Source organism: Galeopterus variegatus, unplaced genomic scaffold (genome assembly GCF_000696425.1).
Source record: "Galeopterus variegatus unplaced genomic scaffold, G_variegatus-3.0.2 Scaffold1554, whole genome shotgun sequence".
In the NCBI taxonomy this organism is placed as follows: domain Eukaryota; kingdom Metazoa; phylum Chordata; class Mammalia; order Dermoptera; family Cynocephalidae; genus Galeopterus; species Galeopterus variegatus.
The window spans coordinates 131,331-148,567 of NW_007727665.1; the positions used below are offsets into that span (position 1 = coordinate 131,331).

General features: G+C 53.0%; 1 protein-coding gene across 1 annotated transcript in view; it reads left to right on the top strand.

Annotated features, from left to right (window-relative positions):
- Positions 1-339: 339 nt before the first annotated feature.
- PPFIA4 (protein tyrosine phosphatase, receptor type, f polypeptide (PTPRF), interacting protein (liprin), alpha 4) overlaps positions 340-17,237 on the top strand; it is a 36,936-nt gene continuing 20,038 nt past the window's right edge. Inside the window, exons 1-15 of the mRNA XM_008577631.1 lie at positions 340-972; positions 4,517-4,618; positions 5,054-5,218; positions 5,520-5,594; positions 5,828-5,917; positions 6,418-6,609; positions 7,036-7,182; positions 7,440-7,574; positions 9,418-9,501; positions 9,809-9,940; positions 10,293-10,355; positions 11,055-11,146; positions 13,196-13,304; positions 14,902-15,110; positions 16,562-16,802. Of these exons, the coding sequence (XP_008575853.1) occupies positions 739-972; positions 4,517-4,618; positions 5,054-5,218; positions 5,520-5,594; positions 5,828-5,917; positions 6,418-6,609; positions 7,036-7,182; positions 7,440-7,574; positions 9,418-9,501; positions 9,809-9,940; positions 10,293-10,355; positions 11,055-11,146; positions 13,196-13,304; positions 14,902-15,110; positions 16,562-16,802 (2,070 nt within the window). The 5' untranslated portion in view covers positions 340-738. The remainder of the gene's footprint in view (positions 973-4,516; positions 4,619-5,053; positions 5,219-5,519; positions 5,595-5,827; positions 5,918-6,417; positions 6,610-7,035; positions 7,183-7,439; positions 7,575-9,417; positions 9,502-9,808; positions 9,941-10,292; positions 10,356-11,054; positions 11,147-13,195; positions 13,305-14,901; positions 15,111-16,561; positions 16,803-17,237) is intronic.

Genomic DNA, 17,237 nt, shown 5'->3' on the forward strand with positions numbered 1-17,237 from the left:
CTGCCGGCTGCTCCCCTACCGCTGACTGAATCATTTCTATATTTGGCCAGCGAGCCACGTGGGTGGGGAACCACTGCACTGCACTTCTGACAGCTGCTGGGGTTGGGGGGCAGGGGCTGGGCGGCAGAGGCTGTGGCAGTAGGCAAGTACATTCCTTGGGAGAAATAAGGAGGCGCCATCAGAGTAAGCCAGGAGAAGGGGTGGGAGAAGGGGTATGGGCCAATACCTCCCTCTTCTCCCCCATGCCCTGGTTCAGGTCCTGCCACTTCTGACCCAACCCCTCCCTGATGCCCTTCTCCACTCAGCTGGTCCTCACAGCAGTCTCTTCTCCCACAGACCACACCGCCTTCCAGAAATGATGGCTGTTGCTAGACCCAGCTGGGACTCTGCCAGGCTCCAGCGCTCAGTCTAAGAGAAGGACCATCTTCCAGCCCTGCTCTCCCTGTCTGTCATGGCCATGCTCCGCTGCTGCCTGCTTATCTGGGGACACAGGGCACCCAGCCCCAGCCCTGAGATCTTAAGCCAGGCCTTCTGGCTCCATTCCACAGGGGTACTCCAGGCCCCAGGCCCCTTTCAGAGCAAGAGCAACTGATGCCATGGGAGAAGCCCCTGCCCACCTGTCCACTCGCCTGGCACTGCCTGTTCTGAGACCCAGACACTGAGTCCACCTGGAAGTGCCAACCCTGTGAGTCTTTCCCCTGTCTCTCTGACGCTGAGAAGGTCCTGCCCACCCCCACCATGTGTGAGGTGATGCCCACAATCAACGAGGGGGACCCTCTGGGACCCCCCCATGGTGCCGATGCTGACGCTAACTTTGAGCAGCTGATGGTGAACATGCTGGATGAGCGGGAGAAGTTGCTGGAGTCCCTTCGGGAGAGTCAGGAGACCTTGCTGGCCACGCAGAGCCGGCTCCAGGATGCCCTGCATGAACGGGATCAGCTTCAGCGCCACCTTAATTCTGCCCTCCCCCAGGTAAGGTCTCAAGGTCTGCACCTCCCTCATCTGTGTGCTCTCCCCCAGCCCTGCTGAATCCAGAGTCCCTGGGCCCTCAGCTCAACTGCCTCTATTTGCATATCAACATTGGAATTCACAAAACATTTACTTTATCTTCCTACATAAATCCTTTCCCTGTCACTCCCAAGCTTCTCAGCCTGGAATTGGCTTCACCTGGAGAAATGGATGGAATGTGATGCAGGAAGAAAACCCAGCCATAGTTGCCAACTGCAGTGAGCCCAGGAGGCCAGTAGGTGGCACCCTAGACTGGAAAGAAACCTTGCCCCGTTTTGGAGGTGGCGGAAGTGGAAGTGGGAGAAGCCTTAGAGATCATCTAGTCCAGCTCCCTTAATGCACAGATGAAAAAAGCAAGAGATGTCACACAGAAAATATAGGCAGAGCTGAGTCTAGAAGCCAAGTATCTTGACACCCCATCTCATGCTCCTCAACAGCACTACTGCTAGCTATGACATAGTTACCACTTAACTGTGTATTTTCTGTGTACTAAGCACTTTGTATGGATTATCATACAAAATTCTCACAGCTATGAACTTGATACTATTGTCACTATTAAACTATTAATTTACAAAGGATGAAACTAAAGCTTGGGGAGATTAATAAATTGCTCATGACCACCCAGGTGGTAGAGGGAGGAATTAAACCCTGGGCTGCATGCCTCCAGAGGCTGTCTACCACTCCACTGTATTTCTGCTTGGCCACATTGGCCCCAGAGCTCTCTCTTGCTTCCTGCTTATCACCCATTTGGTAAATATTCCAGGCAAGAAGCATGCTCTGAGGATGGAGAAGGGAGCAGGAACCTGAGTTATCAGGCTCCTGTCTGCCTGCTGCTTGTTGAACAAGGTGTGAACTCTGCCTGGTAACCAGGCCCAGGGAGGGCTGGGGTTGGTCTGCCTGTGAGCACAGTGCTGACAGTGACTGTGAACTCTCCACACTGGACACATTGCATAGTCCACCCTGAGCCAGTGGGTGCACTGCTGGGGTTGGGGGAGGCAGCCCTGAGGAGCCAAATAGCTCAAGCCTCAGCTCCTGGCCCTTTCCCCCTGTGTGGGGAGAAGAACCAGGGCTGAGCCTTGGTGGGTGAGTTTCCTGCCCAGGGCTCAGAAGTGATGAGGGGCAGAGTCTTGTGATGCTTTAATTGATAAGAATGTGGAACCCTGGTGAAGAAGCAGGGTGGGCAGGTGGGCCCCTCCTATCTCACTGTGAACAAGACCCTGAACATGCCCTAGGATGAATGAGATAGTCCCTGCCCCCAAGGAGCTCATACGCTAGAAAGGAGACATATAGAACCCAAATGACTAGAAGAAAATGTGGGAAGATAAAAGAGGCCCACAAGGGTTGTTAACCACAGTATCAGTGATAAAAATAGCTGCCTTTGATGGGCTTGGACTAAATGTTTTCTGTACATTGGCTCATTTAATTCTCATAACAACACCTGGAGGGAGGACTGTTACATCTATCTTACTCATCAGAGAATGAAGTTCAGAGAGGTTAGTTAACTTGTCTGAGGTCCCACAGCTGACAGGGACAGAGCTGAGATTTGATCCCAGGCCTGCCCAACTTCTCACACTAGAAGCTTCATGAGGGCAGAGGTTGTGTCTTTCTAGTCACTGTATCCCCAGTGACTGGCACTGACTCTGGTACATGGTAGGTGTTCACAAAAATTTTGGTTGAGTGATGGACTCCCAAACTGGTGTTCTTAGCCACCGTTCTGAACAGTGTTCAGGGGAGGGAAAAAGCCTTCCACTGGGGAGTCCGGAAAGCTCCCAAGGAGACTGATTCCTTTGAGGTGGGCTTTGAAAGGTGAATATGATTTCATCAGGTGATGGCAGAGGGTTGGGCTCTCAAGGGGGAGGGATTCCATTGAGCAAAGGTGTGGTATTAGAAAGGCTTGTTGATGTTCAGAAACAGCAAGTAACCTAGGTTGACTGGGCCTTAGGGTATATGGAAAGGAACCATGAGAGAGAAGTTTGAAAACCAGGATAAGAAGTCTGGATTTGTAGACAGTGTTGTGCTGGGGGAGATTATCCTGGTAGCAGTGTGTCAGATAGGTTAGAGGAGGGGAGGGAGGGGACAGGTGTCCTGGGGTGGGGAGACCAGGCAGACCCTGAGCTTGGAGGTTCAGGGGAGGGGAGAGTGCCAGCCCTTTGGTGGTGGTGTCATGGTGTGGGGCTGGGGGGCATGCTGTCAAGTCTTGTCTCTGGGAACAAATGTGTGCATGTATGTGCATGTGTGTGCGTGTGTGAACTGAGGGGTGAAGCAGCATGAGGCTCAGGCCTGGGCTTCCAGTTGTGAGATGCTTGACCTCGACTGTGTTTGGCCATGGCCTTGATAGAAAGACAGTAATCAAGGAATAGGATCAGAGGTCTGTGGTTTCTCATGCTCTGGCATCTCTGGTCCCTTGTCCTTTCTCACAACCCGTCCAGCCCCTCTGCCTAATCTGGAGTGATAAGAGGGGATTGCTTCGGGGATGCTTCCTGTGGTCATGAATCTTGGTTTGTGAGGGGGGCTGCAGGTTAGGATGGGGCTGCACCCTCTGATCAGTCACTCTCAGAACTTGGACATCCACAGAGTTTGGGCCACTCATCTGAAAACTTTTCTGGAATAAGGTGATGTTGGATTAAATTAATATGATATGATGGGTCTGGAACTGTGGGGCCAGCCTCTCACCCCTGTATGCTTGCCCTGATGAAGGAGGGTGGGCTGGCAAGGCCTCTAAGGTGTCTGGGCGTGACAGTGTGGGAATGGGTCTCCCTCAAAGGGATACTTGGTGCATGGACATTCGGTAAAACCAGGGCAAGTGCCTTGGCATCAGGTGGTGGGGAGAGCCCTGGCCTGATTAAGCAGGGCTCCCAGGAAGCCAGGGCTCAAGCCACGTGGCCGTGTGATTGGGCAGGTCTATGTGTGCTCTTGCTCCCCTGTAGCTGGGTCCTTCAGTCCTCTTATTTCACCGGCCACCTGCAGCTTGCAAAGCCCTGGGAAGGGGTGGGAGAGAGCTTCCAGAGACACTCACTCAGACATTCTCTTCAAACCCCCCCCCCTTTCCTCTCTAATTTCCACCAGTTTCTGTTTGGACCTTATTCCACTAAACCAGAAGCGGAACTCCTCTGTGTTACTGAAGGAAAATGTCATTGGATTGCTGGAGAAATGGAAAGCCAAGTGGGAGGGAGGACACAATCTGGTCATATTGGTGGCTGGAGGAGGAAGGGGCTACAGAGCAGACTCAATGTCTTTCTCACTCTTGTACCCAACTCTGTTCCATCAAATCCTAACACATACTTGGAATGCATGGAGGACCTGGAGGAATCAGAGATGTGGACCCCTCGGGGGAAGCACATGCTAGCTGCAGGTTTACTGCCCTGCAATGTGGGTGGACCAGGATTTTCTGGGGGGCAGGTGGTGGAAGTAAAGGCTGCGTGAGAGGATCCCACCACTGATGTGGACATACAGGACACTGCTTAGGGGGTGAATCCCCAAGCACTGAGGGACCTTGGGGGGTTTTCAGGAATTTGCCACCTTAACCCGGGAGCTGAGTATGTGTCGGGAGCAGCTTCTAGAGCGGGAGGAAGAGATATCAGAGCTGAAAGCAGAACGGAATAACACAAGGGTAAGTGGGGATGACCTGAGGGTGTGTGTGTGTGTGTGTGTGTGTGTGTGTGTGTGTGTGTGTGTATGGGGTGGGGTGTGAACACCTTGACCTTGAGAGCAGGCATGACCAGGGCAAGGTGCAGCCCCCTTCTTACCTCTTCCTGCCTCCCATCCTGGGGTGATAATTAGGTCATTTAACCACCAGTGCTGGGCTATTCACCTGTGATTGCTGGATCATAGAAAGTGGCAGGTCCTGGGGGAGAGGCCAGGGCGGCTAGCCTAGGGGTGGTTATTCAGCCGGGGCAGCAGCTATTTACCAATATGGAAGTATTTCAGCATTTTGACAGTGCTGTGGCTGTACTCATGTCTAGTCGTTGATCATGTGGACCCTGCTTGTAGCTCCTGAGGCACATGCTCACAGCCCTCCCTCTCGCCCTCCCCTGCTTCCTGCCAGCTGCTTCTGGAACATCTAGAGTGCCTGGTGTCCCGCCATGAGCGATCACTGCGGATGACTGTGGTAAAGCGCCAGGCCCAGTCACCTTCGGGGGTCTCCAGTGAGGTGGAGGTGCTAAAAGCACTGAAGTCTCTGTTTGAGCACCACAAGGCCCTGGATGAGAAGGTACCCTCCTGAAACCCCCATTCCCAATCTAGCCAGCCTCCCCTTGGGGCCCCATGTGTCCCTTCTCCTAGACTTCTGCGGCCAGTGTTTAGAGAAGACTACCTACTAGCTTCAGAACTGGTTCCCTACTACCATTGACCTAATTTCAAGGTCCTTCTGTTAGGTTTCCTCCCGGAAATTTGCCTCTCGGCAGGCCCTTCACTTTCCCTCATGCCAGCAGTGGTAGAACAAGCCCAGGCCCCTCCAGCCTGAGTCCAGTGAAGCCCTCCTTCCTTCCTCCATCTCCCCTTACCTTGGGCAGGTGCGAGAGCGGCTCCGGGCAGCACTGGAGAGAGTGACCACTTTGGAGGAGCAACTGGCAGGTGCCCACCAGCAGGTAAGCTGCCTGCCCACCTTCAGTCTGCAGACTGCAGCTCCTGGTAGTCTGGACTGGCTTATCCCTTTGCCCCATGCTGTTCCTCATCAGATTTCTCCCCACTGTGGCTGTAGACAGCTAGTCAAGGCTAGGCTGGGCACCTCTTTCTAGGAGGCAGAGGACCCAGGAGGGTCTGGAATGTATAGGAGGTCCTTTTCTCACTGACTCATTGCCCTGGTGGCTGTGTCCTACAGGTGTCTGCCCTGCAGCAGGGAGCAGGGGTGCGGGACGGAGTAGTAGAAGAGGAGGGGACTGTGGAGCTGGGACCGAAACGCCTGTGGAAGGTGGGTAATGGGGAGCTATAGAGCAGGGGCATGTATTCCCCAAGACAGGTGAGGAGGCCCTGCCCTGCCTTAGTTCAGTAGGGTAACTGTTTGAATTAAATTTGGGGCTTTCTCCAATATTCCCACTTCTCTTTCCTTCTTTCTCTCACTCCATCTGCAAAGAAATCTGTAGATTTTCATTTTAGTGCCCAGCACACTGCTAGGCACATACTTTGCTTTTCCACTTGAATTGTTAGGTGCCATCTACCCTGTGTATTGGGATCAGGCAAGATTCCTTTGTTCCCTCAATCATGCCCCTTTCAGGGTCAGAGGCTAAGATAGCAGGTAAAACTAGTAACTGTTGTTTTTCAGCTCTTAGGGTCCAGAGGAAGAAAGGTGGCCCTGGAGGTGTGTTCTGCTGTTAGGGGCAGAGCTGTGATTGCTCTGGTGCTGCCACTCCTCCCACTGGGGTGGAGTGCCCTGGGCTTCCATGACTGACTGGTGGCTCACTGTCTCTGCAGGATGACATGGGCCAGGTAGAGGAGCTGCAGGAGCTCCTGGAGAAGCAGAACTTTGAGTTGAGCCAGGCCCGGGAGCGGCTGGTCACTCTAACAGCAACTGTGGCTGAACTTGAGGAGGACCTGGGCACAGCCCGCCGGGACCTCATCAAGTCAGAGGAGCTGAGCAGCAAGCATCAGCGGGACCTCCGGGAGGTGAGTGGGGGTCTGGGCCTGTTCTCAGGGACCTCATCTTGCAAGGTGCAGGCATTTGGCACTCAGGAGGGAGGGCCAGGCAAGGGCTCGAGTATAAGACTGAACACTCGGCTGGGTCCATTGTGGGGACAGTTGATGGGAGGGGTGGGTCAAGGCCAGAATCGGACAGGAGAGTATAGATCATGCCCCTTTCTGGCTTATAGCCAGCCAGGTTTGGTGGAGAGGTGCAGAAAGGATGGGCACAGGGAAAGGCTGGTGACCTTTCCATTTGTCTCCTTTTCTCCCACCCAGGCTCTGGCCCAGAAGGAGGACATGGAGGAGCGAATCACCACACTGGAGAAGCGCTACCTGGCTGCTCAGCGGGAGGCCACATCCATCCATGACCTCAATGACAAACTTCCATTTGTCTCCTTTTCTCCCACCCAGGCTCTGGCCCAGAAGGAGGACATGGAGGAGCGAATCACCACACTAGAGAAGCGCTACCTGGCTGCTCAGCGGGAGGCCACATCCATCCATGACCTCAATGACAAACTGGAGAATGAACTGGCCAACAAGGAATCCCTGCACCGCCAGGTATCTCCTCCAGGTGGGGTGGGAGTGGGCATTGTCCTTGACCCTAGAGGTCCCGATGACCATGAAGGAGCCTTTCCTTGGTGGCCCCAGAGTCTGTAGGTCACCTTGGAAAAGGGGAAGTCAGGCGTCTTAGGCAGCCAAAACTCAAGATTGTCCCTTGCTGCTTCTGACCTGTCACCTGCTCTCTGCTGAGGCTGGCAAGTAGGGAGAGGCTTCAGTGCTCCCTCTTGAATCATTTCCCTACCCCACATCACTAGTGTGAGGAGAAGGCCCGACACCTGCAGGAGCTGCTGGAGGTGGCAGAGCAGAAGCTGCAGCAGACGATGCGCAAGGCAGAGACGCTGCCAGAGGTGGAGGCTGAGCTGGCCCAGAGGATAGCAGCCCTCACCAAGGCAAGTGGGTTGGGGCCCTGGGATCTCTGCCTCTGTATACATGTCCTGAGCTCTTATGGAGCCAGGCAGGGAGCAGAGAGAGGGGAAGCACTTTGGGCCCAGAGCCAGGAAACTGCTTCCCACTGTGGGACTCCAGGAAACACACTCCCTTGTGTCTGTCCATTGGAAGAGTAATCCCTGCCTTCATCACCCCACAGGGATGTGAGAATCCCATAAGAAGGGGTGTAAAAGTACTTTAAGACGGAGGAGAGACTATGCTGATGCAAAGTATTTTTATTATCATTGATACCATGGTGGTTCATACTTCATTATGTTTGGGGCTAGAGTGGGAAGATTAGGTTTTTTATCTCTCCAGGGAGGAGAGAAGAGAAATGATTAAAGTCTATATATTCCTGATGGGGGTGGGAAGAGGAACTATAGGTTGAAGACATCGTTTTTTACCAAATTGAAGCATTCTAGATATAGGGACCATCCCTGGTGGCTTGAAGGCTGCAGGTTTAGGATGAATAAAAGGGAATATAATTTTACCTAATGGATAGTTAACTTTATGGGGTAGTCTTTCCTGGGAGATGTGCCGGCTGAAACATAATAGGTTTTAGAAGAGCTAGGTAAATGTATGGACTTAGACATGCAGTGGGTTAATCAAAAGACTTTAGGGATGTTTTCAGTAGGTTGGAGGCTTTCAGGGGGACTAATGTGGGATCACTGTAGCTACTCCTGAACCACAGGTAGTAAGCACCAGGCCCTGGAGCCCCTGAAGGACAGAGGCTGGTCCGTGTGCCAGTGTGGCAGCTCAGATGCTCTGGGGATGGAACCTGCACCCTGATTGTACCTCCCTGGACCCAGTTCCAAGTCTGCTTCTGCCACTGACTGGCTCTGTAGCCTGAGAAAAGTCACCCCCTCCCTAAGTGGACCTCAACCTATGGTGATGGAGTTGGACTTAGTGGTCTCTAAGGTCTATCTATGCTCTAGGAATGAAAGGCTGGGTTTAAATGACAGCAGAGGATGTGATGAGTGGGATGCTGAGCAGTCAGCTTTAGTGTCTCCTAAAAACTGACAAGAAGGGATGGGCTGAAGTGATTAATATGCTCAAGTGAGTCATAGCAGGAGATTTTAAGGAAGGATTTCCTGCCTGTGAGATGCATGATATTTTGGGATATCTTGTCAGCTGAGACAGTGGGGTCTCCGTCTCTGGAGATACATGAACGGAAAGGGAGACCACTCTACCTGGGCTAGTTTAATAACCATGGCTAGGATAGCATTTGTTGAGTGCTTATTCTGTGCTAAGTGTTTGCCATGGATTAGCTCACTTAGTTGTTACAGTGGTCCGATGGGCATAGGTGCTGTTATGATCCACGTTTTCCAGTTAGAAAACTAAGGCACATAGAGGTTCAGTCACTTGCCCAAGGTCACACACAGGTAAGAGAGGGAGCAAGGATTTGAACCCAGACAGTCTGGTTTGAGTCCATGCTCTTAAGTGCAGCTCCATCTATCTGGAGGCATAGAGGAGATTTATGGTAGGTCATGCTTTCAAGTGGAATTTTTTTCCAGAAGCATGAGGAGGATTTACAGTATCTTGAACTGCCAGCTCTGGGATGTTTTAAGGCTAGCCCTGAGCAGGAAGGAGGTGGGAGGAAACCTGGCAGGGGTCAGGGTGCTTGGGAAGAAAGGTAGTGGTGATGGCAGTTCTGCTCTAAGGTGATAGGTGGAGGGCTGGGCTTCATTGGTACCTGAGGCCCTGACCCCAAAGACCACGCTGGCCCCAGGGTGCATGGGCTATGGGGGCCTGAGCAGGAGGAACAGAGAGATCTATAGTCTGCACTGGCCCACCACTGCCCCATAGGCTGAAGAACGGCATGGCAACATTGAGGAGCACCTGCGCCAGCTGGAGGGGCAGCTAGAGGAGAAGAACCAGGAGCTGGCAAGGGTGAGGGCACTGGGCTGGGCTCTCAGGCCCCTTTCTGTCCCTAGGGCATGCTCCCAGGACTGGCTGTGGAAAGGACATGGAGGAAGTGTGGGAGCTGGGGAAAGGACTGGCCAGGGACAGAGGGGTGGGAGGAGGCCCACGGGTCGGGGAGGAGGTGGCTCAGAGGGCTGGAGAGGGGCTTCTAGAGGACCAGAGGGGGACGGAGGACAGACGAGTGGGGTAGAGCCCCGATGGGAATGGGTGGCTCCCTGGGAAGGCAGCAACAAGGGCCTGGGGTGGCCTTGTGCGAGGTGGGCTGGCTGTGCAGGTGCGCCAGCGGGAGAAGATGAACGAGGACCACAACAAGCGGCTGTCGGACACTGTGGACCGGCTGCTTAGCGAGTCCAACGAGCGCCTACAGCTCCACCTCAAGGAGCGCATGGCGGCCCTGGAGGAGAAGGTGCAGTGGGGCCTCGGCCTGGGTGGGTGGGGCTGGTGGGCGGGACTGCCAGGAGGGGCGGGGCCGGCCAAAAGAGGCGGGGCGAGGCGAGGGTGTGGGTGGAGGCAGGCCGGCTTGGAGGGGCGGGCTTGGGATGTGGGCGGTTAGTCGGGGCGGGGCGGGGCCTGCGGTGAGTGGTGGAGTCGGCCTGGAGTGAAGCTGCAGAGAGAGGAGCAGCAGGGCGGCGGGGGGGAGAGGAGACGTGGAGGGTCAGGTCCGGGCTGGGAGACAAGGCATGGGCCTGCGTGGGGGCCTGAGCTGAGTCAGGGGACAGCGGCGGCGGGCTTTCTGGCTCACAGCCTTTCTCCCCCAGAACACGCTGATCCAGGAGTTGGAGAGCTCGCAGCGGCAGATTGAGGAACAGCACCACCACAAGGTACCCAGCTGCTGGCCAGCCGCCCAGCCTGGGAGGGCCAGGGTTGCCCTGAGGAGAGGACACGCCTGCTTTTCACGCAGCTGCTCTCATACCCAGCACTGTGTCAGCTTATACATTAGTCCGTGTGCATATGTTATGACATTATTCTTGACTATAGCCCATCACGGTAGATACATCACTACTGACAGGTAAAGAAGAAACTGAGGCCATAGCATAGGGCATGGGGTGGGCAACAGAGAGGCAGGGCCAGTGAAGGGCTCAACCAAAGGTTTTGGTGGGGCCTCAAACACTGGTGAGGCAAGAGTCTGGTGATTCTGGGGGGGATTAGCCACTGTCCCGGCCTCAGCAATGTCTGTGAGGTCTGGAGATTGGCACTGGGAGCCCTTCTGCTGCCCAGCCTCCTCTGTCATGCTTTTTTGTGGTGGCGAGGGGTCAGCAGGTCTATTCTAGTACAGTCTTTCCTTAGACAGACTCCTTTCCTAGCCCTGCCCCTCTGCCGACCCTTCTGCTCACTTTCCAGTTGGACCTCTTCTTTTTTGGTGTCATCTGTGGGCCTGGCCCGGGGCCCCTGGCTTTGGACTCTGCAGTGTATTCTGCTTCTTCCCAACTCTGCTGTCCTCTCTGTCCCTCTCTGACTCCCACTCTCCCCTCTCTGCCCCTCCCTGGCCCCCACCCCCACCCCGGGTCTGCCTGGCACAGGGCCGCCTGTCTGAAGAGATTGAGAAGCTGCGCCAAGAGGTGGACCAGCTGAAGGGTCGAGGGGGGCCGTTTGTGGATGGCATCCACTCCAGGTACTGGAGCGCGGGAGGCTGGGCGTGCTGGGATGGGGTCCTGGATGGACCCTGAGGAAGGAGACTTCCCCCACCAAAAGACCGCCCAGGACCTCAGGGTCCTCCTCCTACTCAGGGTGGGACACTGAGGCTCAGAAAATTTGGACAAAGTCACCCAGCTCACTTGGGCAATTTGGAAGGGAGCACCTGTCCTCTGAGGGATGCTGAGAGGGAAATAATCAGATGATGCTCCTTCCCCATTGCCATGGGACACAGGCCATGCTTCCTGCTTCCTTAACAGAAGGCATGCCCTTGAGAGGGGTCTGCTAAGTTCCGTGCTCACCTGTGTCCCACAAGGCCACTGGTGGAGAATGCCACTCACTCTAGTTCTTTGAGACACCATCTTTAGGATTGTTTTTTGAGAGTCAAAGACCACCTAAGTTCAGGTAGCAGGCAGGGGGCAGAAAGACAGCAGAAGAGATTGAAATGAGGTATCAAGAACTCCCTTGTTGGAATTTGAGGTGCTATGTTACTCATGGTTGTGGTATCCCTTTTCCTGAAAAAATTTGGAAAGGTGATGAATAGAGCTTGCCACCTCATGCTTGAAGTAGGCCCACATTTTAGAGAACCTGTGGATTTTTCTCCACATTTTGTGAAGCAATTGGCATTGAACTCAGACCTCAAGCCTGTTGTCAGTTCTTAGCCAAGAGGAGTAGGGTGAAGCTCAAGGAGACTGAGGTGAATGTTGCCACTCAAGGTTCATGGCTCCTGGCTGTTTTCTCTCCAAACCAAAGTTTCTTAGAACAGAACCCTTGTGTTTCCCTTTGGTCATGCTCTTGATACAACAGGGAAATAGGGATCAGCTATTATGAAGAAAGGTTAAAGGAAGTGTGTGTGTGTGGGGGGGGTGGGGGCAGAGTAGTACTTGAATTAGGGAAAGAGATGTTGAGCTTAAAGAAGAGAAGCCTGTGGGTGTGCTGGGTGGTAGACACTTAAGTACCATCTTCAGGTTCATCAGGAATTATTGTGTAGGGGTATGAAGAGAAACAAAGAAAGGAGACAATAACAGTGGTTGGGATTCCTCCTGCTTCTCTTTTCCTGTAGGAAAAGACCAGAAAGAACAACCCCTCAATTAAAAGACATGGCCCACAGTACACCAAGCTATTTGCCACTGCTTGCTTTCCCTAATGGTTGGAAATTCCTGGCTTTTACTGTAGAATCACTGGACCCATCATGGAATTGGGGCTGAGTTGCATGGAATTGGGGAGAAGGAGAGTTAGGCAGGAACTCTCCTCGCCTTCCAGCTACCTTGCGGAGTCTGTTGCGGGCTCACCCTGTCCCCTTGTTCTGAGCTCTCTCAAGGGTTCCAAGCTGGGAAGCCATAAGGAAGAAGTGTCACTAGGGGAGGCTTCCAGATACTCCAGAGGATCATTACTGGGATCCTAAAATCTTGGGGTTGGAATAGATCCTTGGGGCAGTCAAAGTGGTTTCTCTAGCCTGTCTCTGATGCAGCGTCAGGGCCTCCCAAAGCTTGCTGGGGATAGGGGATATGCCTGTTTTGAATTTCAGCCAGGGACTCAGTCCAGATATAGGGAGACCCGAGGGAAGGTTCTGGGGAGTAGACCAAGGAACAAAGACCCTAAAAGTTAGAAGGACCTTTAGAGATCATCCCTTCCAGCCTCTCCCAGGGCTCAGAGCCCTTCTGTACCATTCTTGTCAGATGGCCAGAGAGCCTCCACTTGAATACCTTTTTGATGGGTACTCAAACTTTTAAAAGCCTCCATTTGCTTCATGAGCCAACTTTTGCCATTAGAAGATCCTTCTTATGCTAAATGGAAAGCTGCTCCCTAGAACTTTCTCGCCTGGGTCATTCTGACCCCCGGAGCACCAGAGAATAAGTCTAATCTTTTGCTTACTTGGCAGCCCTTGAGACATTTGTGATAGGTCTATGTCCTGCTAAGACATCTCTTCTCTGAGCTGAAGATCTCTTGACTCTTTGGACCCAGTGGGTGTGAGCTGGGACTCTCAATCCTCAGGGCTTGTCTTTTTTCTCCCTTGTCATCTCTCAAGGTCACACATGGGCAGCACAGTGGATGTGCGGTTCTCCCTGAGCACAACCACCCATGCACCCCCAGGCCTGCATCGCCGCTACTCAGCACTGAGGGAAGAGTCTGCCAAGGTGAGGGGGTGGAGGGGTGAGTGTGGAGGGGTGTCCCCCGGGAGTTTGGGGTCAGTTCGGCCGCGTGCCTGGCTCCAGTTACACAGACGGCTGGTGTATGATGCAAATCCTTCCCCTGCTTTCCCTCATGTCAACGACAGCTGCAGCCCTGGGGTTGGGGCCATTGTCAACTCCAACAGCTGTGCCCACCCCTCCTTGCTGTGGCCTCCTGGTGGGCAAGAGGTAGGGGCTGGCAGGCGGCCAGCCAGTCCCTGAGGCCCCACTGAAGTGTGTGTGCGTGTGCCTGGGTGTGCAGGCATGTGTTTCTGGTGGTCATGGTTGGGGATGCAGGGGTAAGATTGGATTGGCAAGGTTTCTGGAACAAAAGCTGTGGTTAATGGGGGAGATGAGGGAGGGATGACAGGTTAACTGGTCCTTAGGATGGTGCATAAGCTTTTGGAGAAGCAGCTGTGAGTTCATGCTGTCTGAGTCTGCCTAGGGAGATTAGGGGGAATGAGGCAAGATAAGGGGCAGAAAAAGGCTGACTTCTACATTTTGGGGAAGTCTGATTCCTGCCTGGTCCCATAATTGTTAATCATGTTCTGTCCTGAGCCCAGGGCCTTTAAATGCTCTGGGGCACTAGAAGATATAGATGGAGAAAGAGGGAATTCCTAGTCAGATGGGGGAAGATTCATTCCTGCCCTTAAGAAACCCCCAGTCTTATGGAGGAGTCACAGTCTGAAGGTACCTCTTTTTCCTCTCCCCCCTCACTCCTTTACTCTTTCTTTTATAAAGAAAGCAGCAGCAGCCCTGGAGCTCAGACTAAAGGCTGCAGGAGCTAGAAAAGAGCCCTGAGTGAAAGTTTGAGGGCTTGTGTCATAGGGAATGGGTGTTAGAGCACCTCTCTGTCCCTGGCCCCCTGCTCTCTGGCTCCCTTAGCCCAGTTCTATACCCTTTCCTCTTCTGGGCTTCTGTCTGCTGAAGAGACTTGTAGGATGACATCTGAGAAGCTGCCATCTCTTGGGGTTGACACTTGTGATGTGCTGACGCTCTGGGAGACACAAAACTGTCAGGCCTGCTTGGCCTTTTCATGTTCCCTGGATCTAGTCACGCTTTGTGAGTTTGTGTGAATAGAAACTTGATATAGTGCTTGCTTTGTACCAGACACCATGCTAAGGGCCTTATGTGCAATCCCTCATTTAATCCCCCCAACCACTTATGAGGTAGGTACTATTACTACCGTATTTTACAAATGAAGAAACTGAGGCACAGAGAGGTTAAGTAACTTTCCCATGATTGCAAAGCTAGTACTTGGAAGAGCCGAAATTCAAACCAAGGCAGTCACTCTCTGGAATCTTTTCTTAACCACTCGGATAGCTAGCTCCTTGAGTTAGTTAGAGCAGTATTTCTTAGACTTTAATGTACAAACAAATCACCCAGAGATCTTGTTAAAATGCAGATTTTGCATCAGTAGTTCTTGGGGTGGGGCCTGAGATTCTGCATTTCTGGCAAGCAAGCTCCTAGGAGATGCCAATGCTGCCTGGTAGAGGCGGGGAGGGTGGTGCCCCTCATTTATCTGGGGTGTCTTATTATTACTCCTTTACCCTCCTTTGCTAAGGATTGGGAGCCATCTTCACTGCCTGGGCCGCTGGCCCCCACAGCCGCTCCTGCCTTTGACAGTGATCCTGAGATCTCCGATGTGGATGAGGATGAGCCAGGGGGTCTGGTGGGCTCCGTGGATGTTGTATCCCCCAGTGGCCACTCAGATGCCCAGACCCTGGCCATGATGCTGCAGGAGCAGCTGGATGCCATCAACGAGGAGATCAGGTTAGGGCAGGGGTGGAGGGCCCAGGAGGTGCCTTGAAGGACAGGGCCCCTTTGTGTTTGGGCAAGGCAGGAAAAATTCTACATGCATTTGCTCATCTCTGACAGCTGCACCTTAGAGTGCCACAGCCTAGGACCCTCTGTGGGGCATCAGGCAAGTTTCTGGTTCAGTACAGGACTGAGAGAGGCAGGGCCTTGAATTGATTTCTCAGGCTTTATGTCCCCTCCCAGGGATGGTTGTGTGGCTGGGCTTGGGAGGCTGTGTTCCTGTAGCTCCTGCAGCTTATCATAACCACTAAGAGTGTAGCTCCTACTTACCAAGGTCAGCTCAGGGTGAGAGCTTTGTAAATGTTACTGTCAGTCTTACTGCAGTCCCTGAGGTGGGCAACATGATCTCTCTTTTGCAGACAAGGGGACAGAAACTCAGAGAGGTTAAGTGATATGTCCAAAGCCAGGATTCAAACTCAGCTCTAAACTTGTTCCACTGTGCCATGCCTCCCATCCCTACTGAGGCATTAAACAGAAACTTGTGGCAGGGAAGGTTGTGAAAACCTTCACTTTATCCTGCCTTTTTAGCGAGTTTATTAATGTTAACGACAAACAGCAAGGGAAAATCTGGGCCAGAGTCTACCAGAGCATTATAGGCTATAGAGGTCATCTGGTTCAATGGTTTCCAGACTTTTGGATTTCACAGACCAGTTACAAAGAACACGCACGCGCGGACACACACACATGCACACACACACACACACACACACACACACTAGCACAGGACTGCCAGCCAGCTATTTACTATCACAATTATTCTGCAAAGGAAAGGACATTTTAACATTCTTAAAGTAGGAAAGACATTCTCTCAGAATAATGACAAGTCCTTTTCCTTAAAGCACAGTTGGCACTTTTACATGAGCATGTGTCTGTGTGTACATATGGGTATGTGTGAGGGGGTACACACATTCCTGTCTGAGTGCCTCCCGTGCACACACATACACCGTTATCATTATTTCTCTGTGCAACAGGGAAAACCCCATTGAGGGTTGGTATCAGCTAAAAGTTCCGTGTTTAGGAACTTAGATCATTCCAGACATTGCGTATGTTGGGAAATTGAGGCACAGAAAGCAAAGTGCCTGCCTCAAAGTCACGCCTGTAGTTAGTGGTAGGTCAAGAATTCTGAATTCTGGGACAGTTTGTCTCCACTGACTAGTTGCCTCCTTCCCCAGCAACTGCCTTTATTAAACTGGGGAGGTAAGCCAGCTATCGAGAGAGAGAAAAATGTGTCTGAGCTGCAGTGGGATAGAACCAAGCATGTGTTGTACATCCCAGTGATGCCAGAAACAACAAGGCAGCTGTGGGCATTGTCTTCTGTGTGTGGTGAGTGCAGGCATTGCCCAGCACTGCCTTCTGCTGGTCCTTGCTGGGGCTAATGGTGAGGTCTGCTTGTGCCTGCCTCCCAGGATGATTCAGGAAGAGAAGGAGTCCACAGAGCTCCGTGCCGAGGAGATTGAAACACGTGTGACCAGCAGCAGCATGGAGGCCCTAAACCTGACACAGCTGCGCAAACGTAGTTCCATCCCCACCTCTCTGACTGCCCTGTCCCTGGCCAGTGCGTCTTCCCCACTCAGCGGCCGCTCCACACCTAAGCTCACCTCTCGCAGTGCTGCCCAGGACCTGGACCGAATGGGGGTCATGACGCTGGTGAGAGTCTTTGGGCAGCAGAAGCATCCCTGTCACCACTGGGTTCTGCATTGGTGCAGTTATAAGGGATAGTAGGGCTCACTCTCAGTTGGTCCTGGCATCTTCCCATGATGTGTGTAGACCTCAGCATGTCAGCCGCCAACATGTCCTTCTGGGTTTGGAAAGGGCCTGTATATCTTCCTTGCCTTCTCCCTTGGATAAGCCCCAGAATGCCTAAGAAACTCATCTACTGCCCACACTTCTTCCTCTCTTCCAGAGGTAGCCCTGACATATTTTTCCAGGCCAACTTTTTTTTTCTGGTGTGATATTCTCTCCAGGCCTGTGTGAGGCACTGAATCCTATCTTCTCATCCTAAGAGACTACTGGGCTCCCCTTGGGCTTGGCTTTGGGGCATCCAGAGCTGAGTCTGAGCTCACCCACCCTTCATTCTCTCTT